The following is a 24,482-nucleotide window of genomic DNA, read 5'->3' on the forward strand; positions in this document are numbered from 1 at the left end:
ATGCAAGATAAAAATTGTTGACATGCAACTTATAAGTTTATCTCGCATGTAAACATAACTAATTCATATTATAAAACTGTGTGTAATTTAAATACACGTGCGTAATTCAAATACAGATTAGAAACTACTTGCCATGCAAAATAACATAACGTTGATTTTAGAATTGATAATAATCGATAAAATCAACTCCCGACATTACTTCAGTACTTTGATTATCTTCTTAAAATTGAAATAAGTCCTATTCATTTACATGTACTACCACACAATAAATTAAAGATTTAAAACATAACAACCATGCGTTATCTCTGAATTCATAGGTCTAATATTGGTGCGAGATATTTATCAATGGGAGAAAGATCAGCTGAGTTTCTGATGAGAGGCATTAAGATATTGATGAAGAAATCTTTTAAATCATGAATATGACTGGTTTTGCCCGTTATAAAGTATAGAAAATGTCTCATAACATTAAAACAAATTACATGATTGTATATTCCAACTGCCGGACAACATGAACATTAACATTTAACTTGGTTCTTCAATCGATAAGATTGTATATATCAATTAATCTATTGGTCACCCAAAATGTATAATCTATATAGATTTTGCTTACAAAAATATTACGTGATTCATTCCCTTTTGGTCTCCATCTTCTTGTTTTATCGATTTGAAAAGCAGATGACTGAATTTGGAGTATGATTTTTAATAAAATTTCAGAATCGGTTGTATCGTGATTCGTGTAAATGATGCACGAGTTTACACAAAAAAGTAGTAAGTGGCGAACGAATTTATTTTTTACCTATTAATTTTATATGAATCGCTGCCAAAAACATCATGACAGGTACAATATAGAAGGTCTAAAAAATCAAAATGGCTACTGCGACAATTTTTTGTTATTGTTATAGTACTTGGAATAATCTTATTGTAAAAAAGAAATATTTCTAACGTTAGATGCCTGTGTTTGTTATCGGTATACAAATGTTAACTTTGTTCGGTAATTCAACAGTTTGAGAGTTTTCGGAGTTTCCATAAACCTTGTATAACAGATACCGTCCGACTTATAGATTTTCCCTTCGATCACAAAATAAATAAATATAACTATTTAAATCATATACCTTAATATAGTTGTTTTGATTTTCCCGATTAGTTGTAGTTTTTTAAAAAATTTCTTGGGGTCTTATTTTACATAACATACCGTTGTGTCAATTTTCTACAACTATGAAGAACAGTCCCGGTCGGGATTTAGCAAAATTATGACAAAGTATCAGGCAATTGCAAAAAGCTGAACTTTAGCATACTACATGTAGATTGAAACAACTAATTCAACTCATAATTTTTGGAACATACCGGAGGAAAACGTGAACAATTACACATTCAAACTTTCAAGACCCCGCCTTTCAGTACTCTCAGTACTTTGATTTACCCAGAGAGACTGTGGCCGATCGCGGTCTTTTTATTGTACTGCCTTTCATGTGATTTGGAATAAACGTTTAACAACACAGTCAGTTAAATAGTTTCATTTTTATGGCCACGAATGCTAGTACACACTTATCCTAGTTTATCCTTATAAAGTCATAGATGGATCTGCTCTCGTGATAATATTGCCTGTACTAGCTGTCGTGGTCAATAAAGCTTACTTTAATCTGCGTTGGTAAATTCTTATACCAAAATTAAAACATATAGAAGGCAGTGCGTTCCTTTACTTATACATGTTTACATAAAATTCCTCTCAAGTTAAGGTTTTTTAATGTTAAGATTTCCTGAACGGATGTTTAGTTCAGTTTTAAAAGTTCAGAATCAACTCTAAAATACCATGTTTTATACAACATACATGTATAATACAAGGCACAAAGTAATATAAAATTCATTCTAGATTCTAACAACAAAGTCTTCTATACATTCAACTCAACCAGTTTTTCAAAATCCTAAGCTCTGCAATTGATATTTAATGTCAAGTTTCAGAAATAATTAATAAAACTAATTAATTAGTGTGTATCCACAACTCCCTAAAAAGCTCCCATTAAAACATGCGCGCGCATCAGGAAGCCAGGTTTTATCTGGCAGCCGCCAAATAATTATGTGGCGGCCGCCAAATAATTATGTGGCGGCCGTCAGATAATTATGTGGCGGCCGCCAGAAAATTATATGGCGGCCGCCAGAAAATTATATGGCGGCCGCCAGAAAATTATGTGGCGGCCGCCAGATAATAAGTGGCAGCCGCCAAATAATTATCTGCATGGCGGCCGCCAGATAAAATATTTTTCCTACGTGGCACCATCGGGCTTCCGTATCTAACCAACACCAAAGGTCACAAAATGTTTTGCTTTCTTCAAATTCTGACAATGACAATTCCCAAAGGAGAAAAATTCTTTCCCAAATATAAAATTAACACATGCAAATCAGCAGGTGATGATTAATGATCTTCACTGAGTCAAGTTATCGGAGGATTCAATGTGCAGTCGTTCACAAATGGCATTAATTAAATTAGACCGTGAGAAATGTTAAATGACAGGATAGGCAATGAATCTGACTCCTATGTAGCAGATTAGCGACAGAAAAGATTAATATCGAATTTCTGCTGGGGAGGGGAGTTTGGGCTTAATCGGTGTTGACAGGTAATGTAAACAAAGTGCATTAGACAGTGATAACAATTTAATGCTATGTACCAGTTTACAAATATGTTGGATATCAATCAGGTCAGTCTCTTAAAATGATGTTTAATTTTTAAATGGGAGATGGGGGGGGGGGGGGCGCTTTGTTTTAAAGTTAATCGCTTTGGTATTGGCATAATCTATTCCTTAACAATAGTAAGAGCAGTGCTGTACATGCATGTCATAGGTAATTTTTGCGTGTTTAGACATGGATAAAACTAATTAAACTTGAACAATCGGTCACTTGCCATATTTTTTTTCTTATGATTATTCCTTAAACATTAAAAAAGCATTGAATTTTTAATGTATAAAGAAATCAATAAAAATTCAAACTAAATGTAAGAAAAGAAAAAAAAATTCTAAAATTTGAGGCCAAAAATTTTTTAAGAGGCCAAATTTGAGGCCAGGCCAAAATTTGGGGCCAGGCCAAAATTTGGGGCCAGGCCAATTTTGAGGCCAAAAGTGAGGGCAGGCCAACTTTGAGGCCAGGCCAGGTTTTAGAGTATGCTTTCATGATCAGTTCATGGTTCAGAGTCAGTTCAACCCTCACCGTCCACGTAAAATTCGAACGAAACATTTTAAAAGTACGAATGGATGAAAATAGGAAGGACTTAATTAATGACTTGATGGTCATGACCATTTTTATGCTATTATATTATACTTTCCTTTGAAAGAAAGTCTACTTTAAAAATAAAGAAAAAGAAAAGAAAATTTATCTAATTTTAAAGCTAAATATTTTGAGTTTTCTTTCCTTTATAATAGTTTATGGCCAAGTTTCATATTGTTATTTTCAGGTAAATATGATGGATAGTGGGTCTTTAACACACATTTAAAGGTGAATATTAACAATATCAATACTTTTCATTTTGTAAAGTGCAGTATAAATGTCACTCGTATATGCATGTGATTAAAGGTTACTGTACAGCTGTATATTATGGAAGAAGACATGGACGTGTCCACGACCACCCCACTCAGTACAATGAAGGGTGCTGCGTTAGTAGACCCTAAGTACTTAGTACTTGTCGATCAAGCCCAGGGAGCTGATTTCGATATCCCAGTGATCTATTGGACGGGAATTAATAAGGAACCAATAGAGGATTGGCTGTAGAATCATAAACCTTCCACAATATGCAGGTAAATATAACCTCCGTGTGAGTATATAAACGTGTTCTCTACTGGTACGTAAGTCTGGCAGAAATTTATGTACCAAACACAATGTAAAAGAAGTGCATAATGAGACATTAGAATTTTTGATCATACTTATCGCTTTTATTGAATGCTATTATCTCCAACTTTTTAAATTTACCATTATCATACTTTAGAATGGGCTATTTTAGCAAAAAAAAAAAGTCGTATGGGTCACAAATGCAAAATCAAAGACTCTTTATTCCCTCTTAGAGGGCAAGTGCAAGTTTTTGTGCGCCATAAACATTTCAACTTTTCAACATGTAAGGAACTGTAGCTCCCGCGTCGTCCATCCGATTGTGGCCGAACGAGAGCTAAAGGGCTGCAGCTAGTTTGAACCATAAATGATATCCAAGTAGCGTAGTGGACATTGCGCTGCGACACGAGTTCGATTCCCGTGATCGGCAGTGGTTGTGTGTGATAGGATATGGTGTTATGAAGAATAATGACACCCGTAGAATAATGACCCCCCCCCCCCCTTGCTGTAGAATGATTGGATTTTTCTGAAGGAAAAAGACCCAGGGGTAATTTTTCTTCGTGTTAAACGTGAAGAAAAATGACCATCGTAAAAAATGACCCCCGCTGTAAATAAGGAATCCTTCTTTGAGTATTATGAGGTGATAATTTCGGTCGGGGTGTGATCAAATCCAATAAAGCCCGAATGGCTTTATGATAGATTTGATCACGCCCCGACCGAAATTATCATCTCATAATATTCAAAGAATGATCCCTTATTACTTATATTTATAAAATTTTAAGCCATCGTACGATTATATATTTAAATATTAATAAGCAAACTCCGCTTGCGCCTCGATTTGGGGTCATTTGTATTATGGGTTATATAGTACAAAATCGATATGTAGTGTTATCACAGGCAAATACACTGCACGGAAAATGTAAATATATAAAGTTAAGCAAGCTGTGCATACATTTTGTAAATGAAATATCGTAAGAAAGCTTTATATTATGTTGTTAAAAATTATTCATGGTCAAGAATCAAGTATAGTTCCGCAGATTTCTACACAAGTGCAGCGTTAATTCCCGCCATATGTTTATAACTTCAAAATCAACTGAACAGAGAGAAAATTCCAGTAATTTCAAAGTAAGATACCTTGTCGGAATACTGGGTAACCAATTTTTATTCTTGTATATTTACATTTTCCAGTGTCTTTGCCTGTAATAACACTACGTATCGATTTTGTACTATATAACACATAATACAAATGACGCCAAATTGAGGCGCCAGCGGGGTTTGCTTATTTATATTTAATCGTATGATGGCTTAAAATTATTTAAATATAAGTAATAAAGAATTATTCTTTGAATATTATGAGGTGATAATTTCGGTCGGGCGTGATCAAATCTATCATAAAGCCCTTTGGGCTTTATTGGATTTGATCACGCCCCGACCAAAATTATCACCTCATAATACTCAAAGAATGATTCCTTATTCCTTATATATCGCGATTTTACAATTGCATCGGCAACAAATTGCCAGGTCTGCACGTGTGTGTTTAGAAATCTGTGCAGGTGGTGCTATACTGTTGCAAAGCCATTCTATTATCAAAAGAGAAAACAAATTTATTTACATTAAGGAATTAAATTGTGTGATAATTAACGAACAACAATCATGAAAGAAAAATTGTTTTAATGATATAAGCAATATTCATTGGTGAATGCATTGTCAAACAAAGAATCATATTTATATTTTCGTGCTGGGGAAAGGGAATTTTAAGGTGGAATGTCCCTCTGATAAAAGAGATAACTTCTGTAGAAAATATTTTCACTTTTCTGATAACTCATAATTATTAAGGCAACAAGGACAACAAGCAACAAGGGAGGCGGTACGCACTGGGCCCCATTTTATTCTGGAAGGCGACATTTATTTTAATTCAAATATTAAAAGATGAAATTTGAACGGAACTTTTCAGAGGGGGGGGGGGGGCACAAAAAAGTTAGAAATGTTTTACCAAAGGTACAAGAAATTTAAACTAATCATATTGATCAAATTTTATAAGGTATTTTCTATAACCCCCCCCCCCCCCTTCTCCCATCATCCAAAGCTTTGTTGTTTTTTTTTTTTTTTTTTTTTTTTTTTTTTTTTTTTTTCAAATGTACCTGAATTATATGTGCTTGTAGAGTCCATCAACAATACGTGTTTGATGGTTTTGGCCAGAGAATCTTTAGATTGAAAATTTTTATTTCTCTCTTAATCGCTCGTTCACAAAGGTAAATGAATTAAAGTTGGGAAAAACCTACTAAGACAATTGCAAACTCTAGATTTAGTCATCATTATTTGAAACTTATAACAGTTCAAATGTTTAAAATTAATTCAGGTGTTTCTATTCTAAAAGATCAGATATGGGGAAACAAAATTAAAAAAAAGAAAAGAACAATATTCCTATTTATTCAAGATAATATATATCCCTATATTGAGATTATACCAATAACTAGAAGATCATTCCTTTGATCCCCTTTATGTGTCATAGGCGTCGGAAGCAAATTGAAAGTGGGGGGGCTAGACTAATCCTCAGAAATATTGAGAAAAAAAGTAATTCCCAAAATCATGGAAATCCTAATCCGTGGGGGGGGGGGGGGGGAATGCTTCTGAATCTAACTTTTCAATCTTTCAAGGTAAATTTAGGAACAATAATCTTTCCTGCGAGAAAAAGTGGGGGGCTGAACCCTCTATCATGCTATGTTTCTAATGCTTAGGTATAATTTTGCAAAAAAAGTGGGGGGGCTAAGCCCCCCCTAGCCCCCCCGGTTCCGACGCCTATGTGTGTTAAATATAACAAAAAGCTCTGGTTTAATTTTTTCATTCTAAAATATGTGGATCCATTTACTATTTTCTTAACCAAATTTAAAAACAGAAAACCTTTTATGAAAAACTTTTGTAATTTATCATATACTGTATGTAAAACCTGTATACATGTATTTTACCTTCAATACTAGTTCATGATAAAGAAAGATAACTCTTGCTGTTTGAAGCAGTTTTTGTTACAAACCTAAACAACAGTGATCATCTGAACTAAAAAGCAGCGATTCACTATGTTTTGTAAGATGATTTGGCATTGTATATAACTAAATATTATTTTCATATGCATTTAATATTTTTAATTTTATGCTGCGATAATAAAGTTTTGGTTTTTTAATCACTTTGTCTAATTTTTTATCTAGCAGCGCTTAATCTCTTTAATTTTGTTTCATTGGAATCCCTAGGCATTGACTGATGAAAATCAAAACGAATAAAACAAAATGGTAAAATTAATAGCGGAGGGATATTACACCTTAAAAACATTTTACGTTAGGTTTGATTTCTTCGACGAATATGGTAATACATATACATGTACATCGATATTCAAAACATTTGTTGTAATGTTGTATTTGTGATCACGAATATACTTTTTTTTTTAGAGCAAATGTGTGAAGAGTACCTGACTATAGTAAATCTTAAATAGATAATAAACACTGATCAAATATAAAAAGTGATTTTTTCTAAAAGCGTTGATAAGGAGTTAAGGTGTCATGTTGTAAATTTTGAATTTACCGGGTGGCAGTAAATACAAAATTTACAACATGACAACTAGTTGTCATGTTGTAAATTTTGCATTTACTGCCACCCGATAAATTCAAAATTTACAACATGACCAAGGCTCATTTTGAAGGTTTATATCCCCCTTGATTTTGATCACACAAATTTAGAAACACACGCGTTAAGTAGAGGAAGTTGCGTAATATTTAGTTTAGTAAGGTGCTATATTTTGTTGAGGAATAATAAACAATTTTCATAACTCACAAGTTTTAGAGTACTGTTACTTTAGCTTCCTAATTTTCAGCGCAGACCAAACTTCTAGATAGTTTGTGTATTACGATATATTCATGATATTCTAAAAAACATATTTGTGCAATATTTTGATATTTCTTTCAATATTCTTTGGCATATATTTCATAGAATTTAATAAAAAAAAAAATTAACTCAACTTTTGGCCTAAATTAGCTTATTTCATGCTATATCTAAAATTTTTAAGATATAACCCCTACTTGTTTTACTTTTAAATGAGACAATAAATGTACAGTGTATGTCTATTTGTATATATTTATATTCCACATAATTATTTTTTGCTTGTAATATAGCATTGAATCATGATTTTTTTGAAGTATACAGTCTCATAACTGCAGCGATGTGTGCATACAATTTGAGTAACGCGCGCTAGCGCGTTATGAAAATTTGTATGCAAACAACGCTGTAGTTATGAGACTGTTTACTTCAAAAAAATTCATGATTTAATGCTTATATTTACATTATTTTAACTTCATGCCTTGTCTGTAAATGTGATTTATAACTTTAAATTCCTAAATTATCTAATCCTAAGGGTAAGTTCATATTAATGGAGGAGCCACAGTAACAGCCGCAAGAGTGAACTTTGATATTCGCTTGTGACGTTGCAGTTAAAGAAGGAGTCTTTTCTACAGTAACTCTTAAGATGAGAACCATACCCCTATACAATACGTCGGTATCTTGTTATAAAACGGAAGGATTTTCATGCGCGGATCCAGAAAATTTTTCCAGGGGTAGGAGGGGGAGGGGGATTTGAGTTTGCCAAGGGGTCCGAGATATATATTTGGTAATTTTATAATGTAGTTTTAAAAAAATTAAATTTTACAGGGGGGTCCGGACCCCCTAACCCTTTAGATCTGCGCATGCATTTTTATTTTCTAAGATATAGCCCTTCTTTCACTTTAAGTTTATTTGAGTATGAATTATAATTTGTGTTACTTTCTGTAAACAGCAGTAAAAATTACAATATTGTGAAGACTATTTCACAAATTATAAAAAATCATACTGAAAAACTTTAATCTATAAGGGGGTCATTATTCTACAGGGGTCACTTTTCTTCATGTAGAGTGTGCTAATTTTTATGAAATGACACTTATTCTTTAGGCAAAAAGTGTCATTTTTCTACGTAGAATAATGACCGGGGAGTCATTTTTCCGCGTAGAATAATGTCCGGGAGTCATTTTTTTTTCGTCGAAAAATTACCCCCCGGTCATTATTTTACGTTACATAAGACGGTCGCTCGCTTAGACACGTGGTTTCTCTCCGGGTACTCCGGCTTCTTCTCACACCAATGACCCCCTTGCGCTAACATCCATGCCAACGAGAGATATTAAGAGAAGTTGAGGAACTTGTTTATCAATCGTTGTAAAATAAATAAAGTTCAGTTTTAAGGTCCCATCAAAGTCTTACAAACTAATGTATTTTTATGAAGTGTCTATAGATATCATCAATAATTTCTACCGGTAGTTATACTAGTATTTTAGGTTATAAATATCAAAATTTAAATGATCATGATATCAAAATTAGAGCATTTTGTGGCCAAAGGCCTTTTAGCCACCTTAAACACAACTTTTTATTGTTGTTTAGGTTTGAAAGTGACCCTCTCTCTCTATATATATATATATATATTATATTATTTTTTCTTTTTTCAAACCGTTTATTTTATTTAGGATTAGACATTGATGTTTACTGAGTAATGCAGTTTCGAAGTTTCTTAGTTAAGAAATGATTAGTTATTGAAATATAATATTTATAATTATGAAAACTTATGGATATAAGTTGTCTATCAATTTTCTGATTTTCTTTAGGAATCAAGGTTTTGGATGGATTCATATTATCAACCAAAGGAGTCCTGGGAACATTGTGGGAGATGTTGTAGGATTAAAAGATGCATGGGAAGACTTGCTAGCATCAAAGAGACAAGTTTGTAAAGAATTGTAAAGAAGACATTTTTGAACTGGCTAAAAATTTCAGAGTGTTAACTGGAAAATGGATGTTCTGGGTTTCTCCTGGTGGAAAGGGTGACCACTTTTGGTCTTTGATTGCTAAAGGAGTAGCGAGTTGAAAAACTCTAGATACCCAGGCTAAAATCAGTGCTTTAGAAGAGACTGGTCCTGATACAAGTCATGTTGTGTGCATCTATAATGACAATTTTCTTGATGAAGAGGAAGTGTATAAAAGTGAATGAACCATTCGAAGCCTTGGAATTAAATGTTCTCTTCATTACAAACCAGATGTGTTCACTCACTTAGGCGTGTACAGAATGAAACCCTGGGGAATAAGACCTACCATCTACATTAGCCACTTTGATATTCTTAAAAATCAATCCATTATCAGAAAAAGGGGTGAACATTTAGACACATGAAAAATTGTATCATTTCATATGACTAGAATATACAGGCACAAAAAAGTACACGTTATAACAAGATTAGCCCATTTTGCAAGAGGGTTTTTTTTGCTTGACATGTAGTGATTATTTAAAGCATTTTTGGATCATTTGAGCTGAAGACTCAAGTACTGGTAAGCTTTGTAAACATTTTATATTGTTCTTATTTTAAATTATAGTTTATTTATCACTCTACAAAAAGGAACTTTGGTATATCAATCAACCTCTTTCTAAAATAAACAAAGAATTGCGAGATCTGTATCTTGTTTATGACTTGACAAATGGCGTTAAAAATTTGACTGACTATTTAAAATGCATGGAAGATGTATTGTAAATAAAGTAAAGCGGTCATGGATTTCACAATTTAGGTAGAGGGCTTCATGGACATCATAACCATGCATTTAGTTTTTTAAAAATATATATAGTAGTAGAGAAGAAGATTTTCTAAGATTTAATACATTTTTACTATATGGCCATATTGGCCCCACCCTAAAGCCAGAACCCCTGACCCAGGGGCCATAAATTTCACAATTTTGGTTGAGGGCCTCATGGACATCATAACCATGAAACCAGTTTTTTCCTCACATGCGTGGGAGTAGAGAAGATTTTTGAAAATTTGGCTTTTTTTGCATATTTGGCCCCGCACGTGGCACCCCAGGGTTGGTAGAGCCATTAATTTCACAATTTAGATTCTTCTTACCATAGAGATGCTTCACACCAAAAATGGTAACGATTGGCCAGGTAGTTTTCAAGAAGAAGTTAAAAAATGTAAAATTGTTAACGCACCACGATGGACGAAGACCAATTGCAATAGGTCACCTGAGTGACCCAGGTGACCTAAAAATTCAATAATTCCTAATTAATTCCCCTTGAAAAAGGTTGTGGTCACAACTTTTAATATCCTTTGCCCAAGGGTGCTTTGTGCCAAATTTGGATGAAAATAGCCCAGTAGTTCTTGAGAAGATGTCGAAAATGTAAAAAGTTTACAGACAGACGACAGACAAATTGTGATCAGAAAAGCTTACTTGAGCTTTCAGCTCAGATGAGCTAAAAACTTGACGTCGTTAGATATGGGGGTAAGTCAAAGGTTCCCACTTTCAGAAAAGGACATTTCTTATGGGCAAATATTGAAAATCAGTTCTGTCTCAGAGAAATGGACAAAAAATGTATTTGCAATTTTTTTTTCAATATTAGGAGAGACTTGCGGACTATATTGGTTCAAGGTCACACACTCCAACTCCACATGCATTTTATCTTGTGAAATGGAAGAAAGAATTATTTTTATTTAACAAAGCTAGCTTCAAAAACTATAATACCCTTATTTTAGAATTTTTCAAAGCATTTCAACAAAATTTAGAAATATATACATCTCTGATAACAAACTAAGGAGGGCCTCTTCAGGTTGGGAAGCAGCGAGGGTTTTCTTTATTTCTAATACTTGAAAATTTACTGGCCTTGCAAATTTTATTGTGATTTGAAAATAGTTTGAATGGTGATGATTCTATAAATAGCAAATCAAGGCATTTTCAACACTTTTTTATTAATTAAATAGATAAAATTAAAGTGGGTCTTGTAAACCATACCTAATACATAACAAACCTTATTCAGGACATTAATATTGCACATGAAAAAAAAAACATGGCAAAGGTTTGTAATGTTATGATATATGAGACAAAAAACTACAAAATTCAAAACAGAACAAAGGAAAATATTGCACTTCATCACATTACACTCACACAATTGGTTAATACAATTCAACATGACGATTTATATCAAAAGGCTCAAAACTTCAACAAGAAACTAAATAACTAGATCACACAAAACTGATATCCTCCTCACACAATGACGCAACCATCTTAGCCATAAAACAGGCATTTCTTCAAATAAATACAACAGCTCTATCAATCTTCTTTTCCAGATTATCTGATTCCTTCCGTCAAACAATTTTTAAATCAATATTTGGTAAGCGTTCGATATGCAAAGTCTAGCAAATAATATATATATTCCCAGGCTGTTTCTGGTGACAACTAATACTGTATATTAACAGGAAAAAGCAATAAAAGGTGCTGGAGACAATAAAAGATCACAAAATATTTCATGCACAATTTTTCCAGACTGAGTTCATTTAAAAAAAAAATGTTTGCATAAATCCAGGTTAAGCCTCGCTCTGGGTGTAAGCCTCCCTGTGGGTGTGGCAGGAGTCCACTAATCAGCTCTTGTCTCCCTCATCCTCATACTGTTTCCTGAAGCAGTCTCCAACTGGGAAGAAGTCCCAGCAGCGCTGCTGGTAGAGCTCCCACACATACGACTCCTGGCCTGTATACTCTGTGTCTGGCTTGTTGATCAAGTGCATCAGGAAAAACCTGCCATCACAACCACACCAGGTAAATACATATACATGCAATTAACTCAAAACTTAGTTAAAACTGATCAGTTTTATTCTAAAGGTGTACTTACATGTAATTTGCAAAATTATGTTCCTTCATGACATGGGTTTCAAAACCATGTGGTACTTTATCGAAATATTCTTTCCCAATTCCACAAATGAAACACTTGGACTGTAAAAACAGAATTTTAGGTAACAAGGATTGGATTGTTTGAAATGCAACAAAAACAAAATAAATCCACCATTTGATCCCGACTTTACCTCCATGTCCTCCTTGACTTGTTCCAGTTGATCTCTCAATTCTCCAAAGGCATCAATGATCAAACCTGTCACAGAACACAGTAATGAGTTAAACACTTAAAATCAGTCAAAAACACCCAACATTCACAGTCTGGAGACAGCCATATCACTTATATACACACAAAAAACACCCTCTGATAATTATATAATCATCATTAATTAATTAAGATTTCATTCCCCTCTAGATATGATAAACAGATGTTAACAAGTACTTTTCACATCTATCAAGTTTCAAATTAACATTAAATTAATGTGAAGTTAGACCACATTGATTGCCATTGCCAAATAGTAGTTAATTCAGTTTTAAAAACATCCAACTATAAAGATTAAGCAGACCCTGGTTCAATTTTTGGTCTGGTACAAAATTTCTCCTGGTGAGTAACATATACCCCGGTAGTAATACCGGTATATTATAAATTAATAGTCTGAAATAGATAGTGGAAGACTCACCTTGAATAATGGCCAGGAGGATAACGATGACAAAGAAGAAGAAAGTGATGTCAAACAGGATCCTGTAGACCTCTGACGGATCGCCGTCTGCTGGCTCTATCTCATCACCTACACAACACAAACAACGCAAGCTTAACACAGATACCACACACACAGGTCTTATCACTGTTCTATGATCAACAAGTGAAACAAGTGCATTTCATTTATCTCTTAACAATGAATAATGTGAACATACCGATTCCTCCTCCTGCTCTTACTCCAGTGTGCAAGTGATACACAAAGCACTGAAATAGACAAAGCATTTTTGTAGGAATAAGTATCAGCAATGCTCTGAAACAGCTTGGAAGAATCACAAATAAAAAGTATTCTATTATGTATTAACAGAACTTGCTCACCCTTCTACCTATTAATAGAAATCATACTATCAGCACATAATTTTGAACCAATGGATAGAAGTAATACGTACGGTCAGCATGTCATGGCACTTGTAGTCAACAGACCCGTCCTCCTCTTTGACGTAGAACTTGCGGAAGAAGTTGAAGGCTATCACTGTGTAGATATAGACCACCACACTGGTCAACATCACTGTCAGCACCAACTGTAACCAACACAGGTGTTATAATTAAAATAACCACATAACAAGTATACACTAAAATTGTCCATTGACTTTTATGCTAAAATGCATCTACAACTTGTTCAAAGTTTCGTCTAAGAACTTTAAAAATATTTTAACTTTTATTGGGTGTTTAAGGGGGAAGGCTACATCGTCACAATATGTCTGACATCCGTTTGAAACGCCATTTTGTTCCGGATTGATAGCATTATGTCGTGGTAAAAATAGCTATACACCGTTCAATTGAACTCTTCTAACGAGGGAGATGAGATAAGAATGAAATCACCAAAACGCTTAGAAATTATGTCAATTTTCTACGTGATTAAAGCTTTCAACTAACATTGATTATCAGCTGTTGTGTACAAAAACGTGAAATCGAAATAATATACTGTTTCCCTGCTTTTGGCAATACATATTTGTCATATCATCTGCAACAGACGATTATAAATATGTGACGGATTATCGATAAAGGTGAGCATATAATATTTTCACTTGAACCATATATGCATGATTAATATAAAACTAAATTTTCGTAATACCATCTCTTGTATTAATTGATCCCAAATTCCCAAATTTAAAACATTTGCAGTATTAGACTTGCATTGAAAGATTGACACTTAACTAATTTATTTTAATTAAAATAATTACAGCTAGGTAGCAATAGCAGTGGAAGCCCGGATTTGCAAGCCAAATGAGGGAACGACAGATTCTTCAAAAAGAACATGTTTTTAATTACCACACGTACATGTGTATCACTATGGACATCTAATGTATGTGTAAATATGCATATGGTTGTTTATAATTTGTATTGCATATAAAAAAAAAGTAAAAGGTAATGTAACTACTAAATTAAGTTTTGTTGTTAAAGAGTAAATATAAATATAATGCATTCATCAAAAATATAATTTTTCAGATTCAAACATTATCATTAACATTACTAACCTTATTCCTACATTTTAGTATATACTTGTACCTTTTAAAAAATTTTCTTCGTGATTTTTTTTAAATTAGAAAATTGGTCCCAAGACCAAGTAAAATCAAGAAAGACAACTCTTAAACAGGATCTTTCAAACCATGATTTTTGCAATAATTCAATATTTCTTCTTATTTTTCAATTTTATTCAATTTCTTTTTTTCATCTCATTAACCAACGAATATTGTTTCTATTTTCAGATTTGTGTGGGATTTCATCCAGCAGTTTGCCTTCAATTTTTAAAAAAAAATATTTTAGTTTCTTATTTATGTGGATTCCAATAAAAATCATACAAACTTCATTCATGATTATTTGGTTTTTCATCTCTCAAACTTTAAAACATTTCACTTACATAAGAGTTTTAAAACAGAAATGTTTAAAATTTGACATATAAGGGGTTATCTGGAAGCAGACTGATATTCTAAAAATTCTCTAAAAAATAGAGTATTGCACTTTGAGGTCTATTATTGTTGAATATTGTGCCTATTATTAGAAACAAATGCATGCAACAAAAATCTCCTACACTTATTTGGTGTAGACATCCCCCTTAATACTGTCTTTATTTATGGTGACCGAAAATGAAAACAAACAAGCTTCAATGTTGCCTTGATCGGTTAAAAAGGGGTTTTAACATAAAATACGTTGGTTCTTTGGAGGACGTAAAATAAACAGTTATTAAGTAATGAAACACAATAAAATCTGTTGAATGCCACAAAGATGTTTAAAGGAAAATTCAAAATTCAAAACTGTCTATAATGTTACCTGTATTTCTAATAACGTATATCTGGTAATTTTCGCGGTGATCTAATTTTCGCGAACTCTTTCAAATCGCAAAATATTGAAAACGTAGAAATTATATCCTTAATCATTTTCTATAAGAAACTTTTAAAATCATAAAAAATGACTTACGCAAATTAAAAATGCTACATATTTTCCCCATTTTGGCAAATTTTGTGACATACAAAAAACCCGGATATACGGTTCTTTTAGTACCTGTTTTCCATTATGGGTTACGGACTGTAAAATGGTTCTTAACGTCTTGAAACCAATTGCAACATCCAATAAATGAGCAGCAAAGAAAAAGTAGTTGAAATTCCCCATGGCAGAAAAGATAAAGTACCAGGCAATGTACAGGAAAGACTAGAAAACAAAAAACATCAGTATCAATCCTAACTACTGAGTGATAAAGACAAAAAAGCGACCACGTCATTTCCTTGTAATACATCATACTCCGAGAAAATTTCATAAGGTTTACGAGAATCTTGTTGCCAAAAATATTTTTCCAAGAAGTGTGCTAGTCCCCAATTTCTCTGGTACATATACATGTATCTGTCAAACATCATAAACATGGGCTTCAACATGAAAATAAGTCATGCAACATATATTACAAAACTGTAACTGGTAATCAGGATATAAGTACATGTATTTGCAAATAAAAGTTGGTTATTTTGGTTTTTGTCATGCTCCTAAATCTACTTACATTGTCTGTGAAAATGACACCCCATTTCCAAATCTGATATTGCCAGTCCACATTAAACAAGCTGAAAGAAAAATAGACATTTATTTCATCAGAAAAATCTTCTGCAAGTACAATGTTCAAACAATTTATTTCATTTTTCATTAATCTAATTCAATTCAAAAAAGTACTATTAACTGTATCATCAAAAATCTGAAAAACCTTTGTCTATGATCAAATATACTAACAAACTAGGGAAGAATCCTGTGGATTTGGTTTCTTCAATCTTTATTGAATCTCCCTTGTCCATTCCCAGTAGGTTACTTATGGCCTCATAGTCATACTGCTCAGCATATCTGGCTCGTACCTGTAACCATCATCAAGATCTTTTTTATCAAATCAAGCAATCCTGGACAAAATAACTTAAGATCAATATTCTTATATCAAGTGTATGTACTTGCAAATTGTAGATACAAAAAAAAAATTGCATCAATCCACCCATGCAGGAATTGTTTTACATGATGTGAATCCTAAATGTTATGTCCTCTTTCCTCCACCATATCTCATTAATATTCATGCAATCACAATCATTTCAATGACCTTCATACATTTTCCTCACCAGCACGTACCTTCTTCTTGACAAACTTATCCCAGTAGCTGTCTGGGAACGACTGTGTACTCAGAACCAGTTTATCCCAGTGACCTTTGAGGTCCTCGTCTGGCTGTTCTGCTACCCATAATCCCTCAAACTCTAACTTCCTAGCAATCTCTTTCTCCCTCTTGAATATGACTAGAGGCACTTTGAGGCAGTAGTAGGCTATCAGCATGGAGAATGAGACCAGAGTATGGCCAATCGCCAGGAGGCGGACGAAGATCTCCATGTAGTTGTTGTCTCCCTGCATGGTCACTATCTCGTCAAACTCCTCCTCCTCTGTCATGTTCCCATTGGACTCCTGCTGCGCCGGTTCATGTCTCACTTTGTTTACCTACCAATAATTCAATTCTGGTTATAACATCCTATTTGATGGACTTAATGAATATGTCTATATAATTATCCATATTTTCATAGGACTTGCTCTGTCAATATATAATGCACTTACAAACCATAGTAATCTGCATGATGTTACTGACTTTAAATTTTGTGCAAATTAACATCCATTTTTAAGAATGCTTCTCAACCATTTTTATTGATTGCTCCCCGATTTTTAAAGCATAAATCACCAACAAAAGTGATGTTAATTGTGCAATATACATGTAGATAGTCTAAGAACTAAAATTTATTCTTAAATGATAATCTCAAACTAGTTTCAGTGACAATACTAGTATGCAATACATAGAGAATACAATTACCCTCATTCACTACGTTACTTATAGGCTATAACCTCTGACCTTGTAGAAGAGCAGCATGAAGTTGATAATGAAGGCGAGGAACAGGGCAACGTACTTAAAGTTGTAGAAGTTCCGGGCAAACAGGCTCTGTCAACAGAAGACGATTCATCATGTTTACATAATGATATAAACTTGTAAATGTACACAGGTTTCACAAAGTATTACATGTAGGTTAATAATAACAATATAGCAGAAAAGATAAATGAGCTTTTAATTTGAATTACATAATCTTTTAAAAATCTTTGAAATCTTTTTAAAACAACTTTTACACAAGAGAATAAACAACATAACTAAAAAACTTAATAACACAACCAATCAAAGCTTGACAAAAAAACCCATGCTGAATAAAAAAAGAAAAGTTTATTTCTTTTTGCCATAATGAATGATATTTTTCCTTTTTAACCAAAATTTTATGCATTTTAAGCTAAAAATCACAAAACTAAAAGTGGGTTTTTATTGGTGACATTTTGCTATTTCTAACCTTAAGGAGGCCGATTTGGGTTTTTTTTTGTGGAAAAACTAAATAGCAAAACTCTTTATTTTTAATCATATATTAGTTACCCGGTACACCAACTCTAGTTTGTTTGCAAAGCTGCAAGAAAATCGACCGTCTGGTCCTTTTTAGGGACCATCTCAAAATACATGTACATTTACTAAAGGAATATACAGGAAATTGTCATTTTCCGCAATTCAAAGCAGATTTTAAAAAACTACAATAGTATTTTTTCTCAAATTGTAATATGTGATTAGTAACATCATTTTCTACCTATATATAAGAAATACTAAATTCTACTATCTGGTATTCAGTGGTGACTATCGCAAAATGTTAAAATGTACCATATTTTGCTATATATTTGGAGTACAGTAAAACTTGTTTAGTACGAACATGGATATAGCGAATTCTTGGATATAGCGAAGTTTTTGTGAATCCCCGGTTTAATTCTTAACAAATCGTTGCAAATTTTTATGATTATAATGAATTTGGATATAACGAATTTACGGATATAGCGAAGTGATTTTGAGTCCCATAGAGGTTAATTATAACGAAATTTAACACTATTATAACGAATTTCTTTATAGTAAAAAAAGTTTGCACTACCATTTAGCATACTAGATTGATTGAATTCATTTTGATATAATTTTTTCAAGTCACAATCAGATTATTAAAGGTATCAAAGTAAAGTATTATTACTTTAAGGTATACGTTTACTCAGAATGAAAAAAAATCCAACTGATGATAATGAAACACCATCTATTGTGTGTAAAAGACCGATCATGGTAGTGCTATTTTTCACTTTCAAAAAAGTAGGCCAATGACCTACTTTTTGAGATAATGGCCATTGAATATTTTTGGAAAATTTAAGAAAAATCCCTAAAAATTTTACATTATGATTGAGATTTTCTTAATTGTAAATATAATACAAATTGCTAAACTCTTTTATAAATGAAATACAGTTTATGAATGGCAGTGACACTAAACAGACACAAAACATTAAGTATTCATTCACACTTTTTTTAAATATTCCAGTCCGAATTTTCTCTAACAGTTTTCAAATTCCTACTTTTTTTATTTCAATTTAACAAAAAACTGAATGATGATAATACTAAAAGATTTATAGCATTAAAGTTGGTATATTGACCTTACTCTGCAGGCATAAAACTTATATGAGGTCAATGATCAATGAGATATGGCGTCTTTTATCGTTTATAAGCATTTTTCAATATTTTTGTAATGTGTGTCATTCGATTATCTAAATGAAAAAGTGAGATAAAACCAACAGATAATATTCAAAATTATGCTGACTAACAAATAAAACCTTAAATTTTAATATTACAGTACTACCAAAAAAATTTCAGTTAAAAACAAAATCTGAAAATTTTAGTCCGAATTTCTTCTGTTTTGCTAAAAGTTCAACTTTGTTTGAGCCTAATTCAATAATACATGTATAGTAAAAATATCAAATGGTATGTCAATAATATTTCGTTTCATGAATACTTTTAATGTTTGGAACAAATTTACTCATGACATTGAACTTTTTAAGAATCCGAATTTGAGAACTCAAACCCTGAGTAAACAACGTCCTTAAGCTTCATTTAGCAAAAATTATAGTCTGGTGGGAGAAAACATATATAGTTAATTTGCAATACTTATTAATACCAATTTGCTGTACGGATATAACGAATTACGGATATAACGAAGTAAATCCATTAGTCCCTAGGACTTTGCTATAACCGAGTTTTACTGTATTATAAATGTAGATTGGTATAAAGGATTCATGAAAAAATTAACAAAAATACCCCCGAGGATAGATAGCAATATTCTATGTACAGATTTTCAATGGCGTACAATTTTTACTTTCTCTTTTATGTTATTTCTAATAAAGCACTCCTACAAAGCTTCATTTTATCATAACGTCTTAAAAGCACAATGACAACACCTACCGTACAACGGAAAAATAGTTGAAAAAATGAAATTTTCCTTAAAAAATTGAAATATTTTTTTCTGTATTTTATTAATTGTGTTCAATTTTATGTTATATCGAAAAATGTTCTTTAAAAGTGTATATATATATACACACTGTATTTTACTAGAATGCACAAAAATGTGTGCAATGAAAACTAAATTCAACCTCATTAAATAGGTTCTAAAAACATATTCCTGTCTAAAGTAAAGTTTGAGCCAGATTAGACGAAGGGGAGAGAAGATATGCTCCAGACAAGGATTTTTCATGTAATTCTGCTTTGACCTTCAACTTCGATCTAGCAATATGGTTCAAGGTCATTGTACATCCTTTACCCAAAGGCACTCTGTGGGTGGAGTATGAGTCAGATTGGGCCAAGGGTAGATATGCTCCGGACGAGAGATCTTGGACGGACGGACAGACTGATCACCATAGGGCACCTACAGAGTGGGGCCCTAATTAAATCATTAAAAACTTCAGCTAGTGGAATATTCCAACTCTTTACGTGTTTGCTATATTTTAAATAACAAGAGGCCCATGGGCCACATCACTCACCCGAGGAACAATACGTATGATAAAATCAGCTTAATGGAGTTGTAATACAAACTATCTGGACAATGTACAATAGTACATGTTGATCCATTTCAATAAAATCCATTTTCCCCCTGGATATTCTTATGTTTACAATCATTAGTTTCTTTTCTAACAGGATGATTTTACAGTCATATCACATGTTGAGTATTGCAGTTCTTAACGAGATCCTAAAAAATTGTTTATGTATGGGATATAAACCTACATCAAACTCTGAACCCCTTGTGAGGCTGAAGAATCGTCCAGGGGCCAAAGTCTAATCCCCCCCCACCCATTGTGCCCCCAGCCCAACCCTGGAGGTCATGATTTTCACAGCTTTGAATTTACACTACCTGAAAATGCTTCAACACAAGTTTCAGCTTTCCTGACTGATTAGTTTCTGAGAAGAAGAATTTTAAAGATTCACTCTATATATCCCTATGTAAAACTTCAACCACCCATTGTGGCCCCCGGGGATCATGCTTTTCACAACTTTGAATCTACACTACCTGAGGATGCTTCCACACATGTGTCAGCTTTCCTGGCTGATTAGTTTCTTAATAGGAGATTTTTAAAGATTTAACCTATATATTCCTATATTAAAATTCAGACACTCCTTTGTGGCCCCACCCTACCTCCGAGGTTCATGATTTTCACAACTTTGAATATTCACTTCCTGAGGATACTTCCAATGGTTCTTGAGAAGATTTTTGAAAATTTCTCAAAAATTTTCACTAATTCCTAATTATCTCCCCTTTAAAAAGGGCATAATCCTTAATTTTCACAACTTTGAATTCCTTTTGCCTAAGGATTATTTGTGCCAAGTTTGGTTGAAATTGGTCAAGTAGTTCATGAGAAGATGTTGAAAATGTGAAAAGTTTACGGACAGACATACGGACAGATGGATGATAGACAAAATATGATTGAGCTTTCAGCTCAGGTGAGCTAAAAATTGAAAAGTTCAGTTATAGCAGTTGCTATTCCTTTGGTGATCATGCATAAATAATCCTTTACAACTTATACTGTGACAGGGATGCCAAGTTTACATGTATGAAGCACTGTTATGGATTGCATCGTGATTTAAAGGAACACTTTTAAGGGAAATAACATCCTTTTAACTTTAACAAAAGTATGCTGTATGCCTGTAGTTGGTGTGAAGAAATGTTCTATTTGTTAGTGGCTGGCTTCATAGAAAGAAAACATCAAACTGTATGAGATGTGTGCAACCATTTAAGATGAAAAGATCACTCTGTGAGAATTATTGTGCAGAAAAGAAGTGAGAAAGAAAAACCACAGTAAGATCAAGTGACAAGAAAATTGAAGATAATACATTCGAACTCTAGGGATCATTTTTATGTTTTGTATGATATTAATCAAAGATTATTACCCCTACAGAAATCAAATTCTGTTCTAATACACTTAAATACTGAAAAAAAAAGAGAGAAAGAAAACAATTCACAGAACAACTAAATAAATAATACAAGTACATATGGAACCAAAAAATGCATGCCATTGCAATATTCTTTCATCAAGTACATCTGCTTAAGTTATTCATCATTAATAGATTTTTAAAAGTTGTAAATTCACAAATGCACATCAAGAACTTTTATTTCATGAAATAATTACAATGAAAACATAGAAAAACATATGAAAACACTGTAGTTTTGACTGACCAGAGCATATTTTCCATAGTCAAATCCTTTTGTCTCATATGGAACATCTTCTTCGCTTGGTTTTGATTTGCTACATTAACAAGAGAAACTTTTTAATAGATAGGCAAAGTAAAGCAGTCATGAAAATAAGTGAAAAGAGTAAATCTTTTGATCCATCTGTGTTTTTATTATAGAGATTTTAACGTGGTTACCTTTCAGCTGAGGTCCTAGGAGGTGGAATAGGAGGTCCCAGAAATTCTTCATCCTGAAAAATTTGTTTTATTTTTATATCATTATCATTAAACACCATAGAATGCACACATCATTTGGTGACACAATTTCAATCTAAAAATAGTAGCGATCCCCCTAGGCAGGACCTACCGGTGGGGGGACCTCGGAGAGTTCCTCTGTTGGTATACTTGTGACTGGACATTCTGCCCCTGTCTCAGTTGGTATGGAGGTGGGTGACGTGCTACAACAGTTCCAAAATTTACTTATTGAGTTGCCACGGATAAAAAAAGTACTTTACTGCAACTACTTAACTAGCCATTGTGCCTCAGTAAAATACATGAAAAACAGTATCCTTAACAGATTCACAGGGCGAAAAACCATCTTTAAGCAAGTCCTTAAAGGTGACTTAAAGGTGGCAAAAAAGGTGGCTTAAAGGATATACGATCTTTAAGCCACCTTTATATAAAGCTGACATGAATTCATAAAAGCATATGGTCGCATATTAGTTTTGATTGCTCCTCTACTGCCACTGGGGTATATATACCGGTCGAGAAAGTTACAGTCGGTTTCTTTATCAAGGCATTCAAGTTGCACAGACTTCTAAATGCATAAACTACACATTGTAGTAAAATGTTTGTAACAAAGAATAAAGGAAACAACAATCAATAAAATACAAAATACCGGGTATGTTTATTCTTTGAAAGAATTTCCAGGGTACTAGTATCCGTATTATTTTTCACAGATAGTGCTGCCTTACTTCACATGCACATCGAACACATGTGTCGTTCATACAGAGTGCACAACGTCTGCATCTTTTTGAAAACCCTGGCTGCATTACATCCAACCCAGTGGCTAAATGATAGTAAATCCAAGAAAGTAACAACATAACATTGACTCGTTTCCATCAGTTTCTGCAAAAACGCTCCATTTCTAAAATCCATCAAGGATCGTTGACATTGCTCGATCTGCAAAAGTGTGTATTTGTGCATGTGCAATGTTATAAACAGGAAAACAGAAGCGACGAGCAGAACAATAGAAATCGACAACTAATATGGCCATAGTCGGAGATAAAAGGGAAATAATGCATATTTATGAAATCATGTCAGCTTTAAGCTACAGCTTACAGGTCCTTAATGTCCAAACTTCTTAAAGCCACCTTTAACATCTGGGCATTTACGCTTCCTTTAAGTTGTCTTTACACCATCTTTAAAGGAAGGGGGTGTAAACACATTGTCGCTCCATTGAACAAAGATCAATGATTATCAACACCGCTCCAATAAACACAGATTGCCATTATAAATTTTTTTTTTTTAAATCATTGTAGGGGCGAGCGCAGTCTCTGTCTCTAAATCTGCACATGAAACAAGATATCTGTGAGCCAATACTCACTAGTGATACCCCCGCTCTGATGTGAATATGCAAAATAAGCAAAGTCGACATTTAATCTGGCATCTGATTGGTACAGAAATATATCCCACAATATGGCATGCCTAAACAAATAGTGTGTTAAAATTTCAAGCATCTGTGATAAATAGCTGCTGAGAAATCTTTGAGGAAAATTTGTTTGAAAATTTTGGCTAAAATAAAGAAAGTACTCATTTAACAGGAAGTTGACGTCCGATTGGTACAGAAATATATCCCACGATATGGCATGCCTTAACAAACACTGTGTAAAAATTTCAAGCATCTGCGATAAATAGCTGCTGAGAAATCTTTGACCAAAATTTGTTTGAAAATTTTTGCTAAAAATAAACAGTCGTCATTAAACAGGAAGTTGACGTCCAATTGGTACAAAAATATATCCCGCGATATGACATGCCTTAACAAACACTGTGTAAAAATTTCAAGCATCTGCGATAAATAGTTGCTGAGATAAATGCAACAGAAATTTTTGTTACGGATGGACAGACAGACAGACAGACACACAAGGGTAAAACAGT

At 33.2% G+C, this 24,482-nt stretch overlaps 1 protein-coding gene and 2 long non-coding RNA genes across 19 annotated transcripts in view; 2 read left to right on the forward strand and 1 right to left on the reverse strand.

The window, feature by feature from the left end:
- LOC109619403 (uncharacterized) overlaps positions 1–10,432 on the forward strand; it is a 25,376-nt gene extending 14,944 nt beyond the window's left edge. Inside the window, exons 1-3 of one of the 2 annotated variants that reach the window (XR_002200168.3) lie at positions 3,424–3,483; positions 3,562–3,782; positions 9,483–10,432. This is a non-coding gene — a long non-coding RNA (uncharacterized lncRNA). Of the gene's footprint in view, positions 1–3,423; positions 3,484–3,561; positions 3,783–9,482 lie in introns of those variants that run through there. The other variant, XR_010714561.1, reaches the window with a different exon arrangement.
- A 1,148-nt stretch (positions 10,433–11,580) lies between these two features.
- LOC105333338 (ryanodine receptor) overlaps positions 11,581–24,482 on the reverse strand; it is a 135,131-nt gene continuing 122,229 nt past the window's right edge. For 14 of the 16 annotated variants that reach the window (XM_066087047.1, XM_066087037.1, XM_066087048.1 and 11 more), the window contains 15 exons: positions 22,693–22,783; positions 22,524–22,576; positions 22,333–22,402; positions 22,047–22,085; positions 17,628–17,714; positions 16,868–17,224; positions 16,487–16,605; positions 16,263–16,323; positions 15,776–15,922; positions 13,663–13,794; positions 13,432–13,480; positions 13,197–13,304; positions 12,708–12,772; positions 12,518–12,618; positions 11,581–12,423 (listed from right to left, as the gene is read on the reverse strand). In XM_066087047.1, the coding sequence (XP_065943119.1) occupies positions 12,270–12,423; positions 12,518–12,618; positions 12,708–12,772; positions 13,197–13,304; positions 13,432–13,480; positions 13,663–13,794; positions 15,776–15,922; positions 16,263–16,323; positions 16,487–16,605; positions 16,868–17,224; positions 17,628–17,714; positions 22,047–22,085; positions 22,333–22,402; positions 22,524–22,576; positions 22,693–22,783 (1,633 nt within the window). In that variant the 3' untranslated portion in view covers positions 11,581–12,269. The remainder of the gene's footprint in view (positions 12,424–12,517; positions 12,619–12,707; positions 12,773–13,196; positions 13,305–13,431; positions 13,481–13,662; positions 13,795–15,775; positions 15,923–16,262; positions 16,324–16,486; positions 16,606–16,867; positions 17,225–17,627; positions 17,715–22,046; positions 22,086–22,332; positions 22,403–22,523; positions 22,577–22,692; positions 22,784–24,482) is intronic. The other 2 variants (XM_034470158.2, XM_066087044.1) reach the window with 1 other exon arrangement.
- LOC136276099 (uncharacterized) lies at positions 13,891–15,083 on the forward strand. Its single transcript, XR_010714562.1, has 2 exons — positions 13,891–14,579; positions 14,983–15,083. It is a non-coding gene; the product is annotated as an uncharacterized lncRNA (long non-coding RNA).

This window comes from Magallana gigas, chromosome 6 (assembly GCF_963853765.1).
Source record: "Magallana gigas chromosome 6, xbMagGiga1.1, whole genome shotgun sequence".
Classification (NCBI taxonomy): domain Eukaryota; kingdom Metazoa; phylum Mollusca; class Bivalvia; order Ostreida; family Ostreidae; genus Magallana; species Magallana gigas.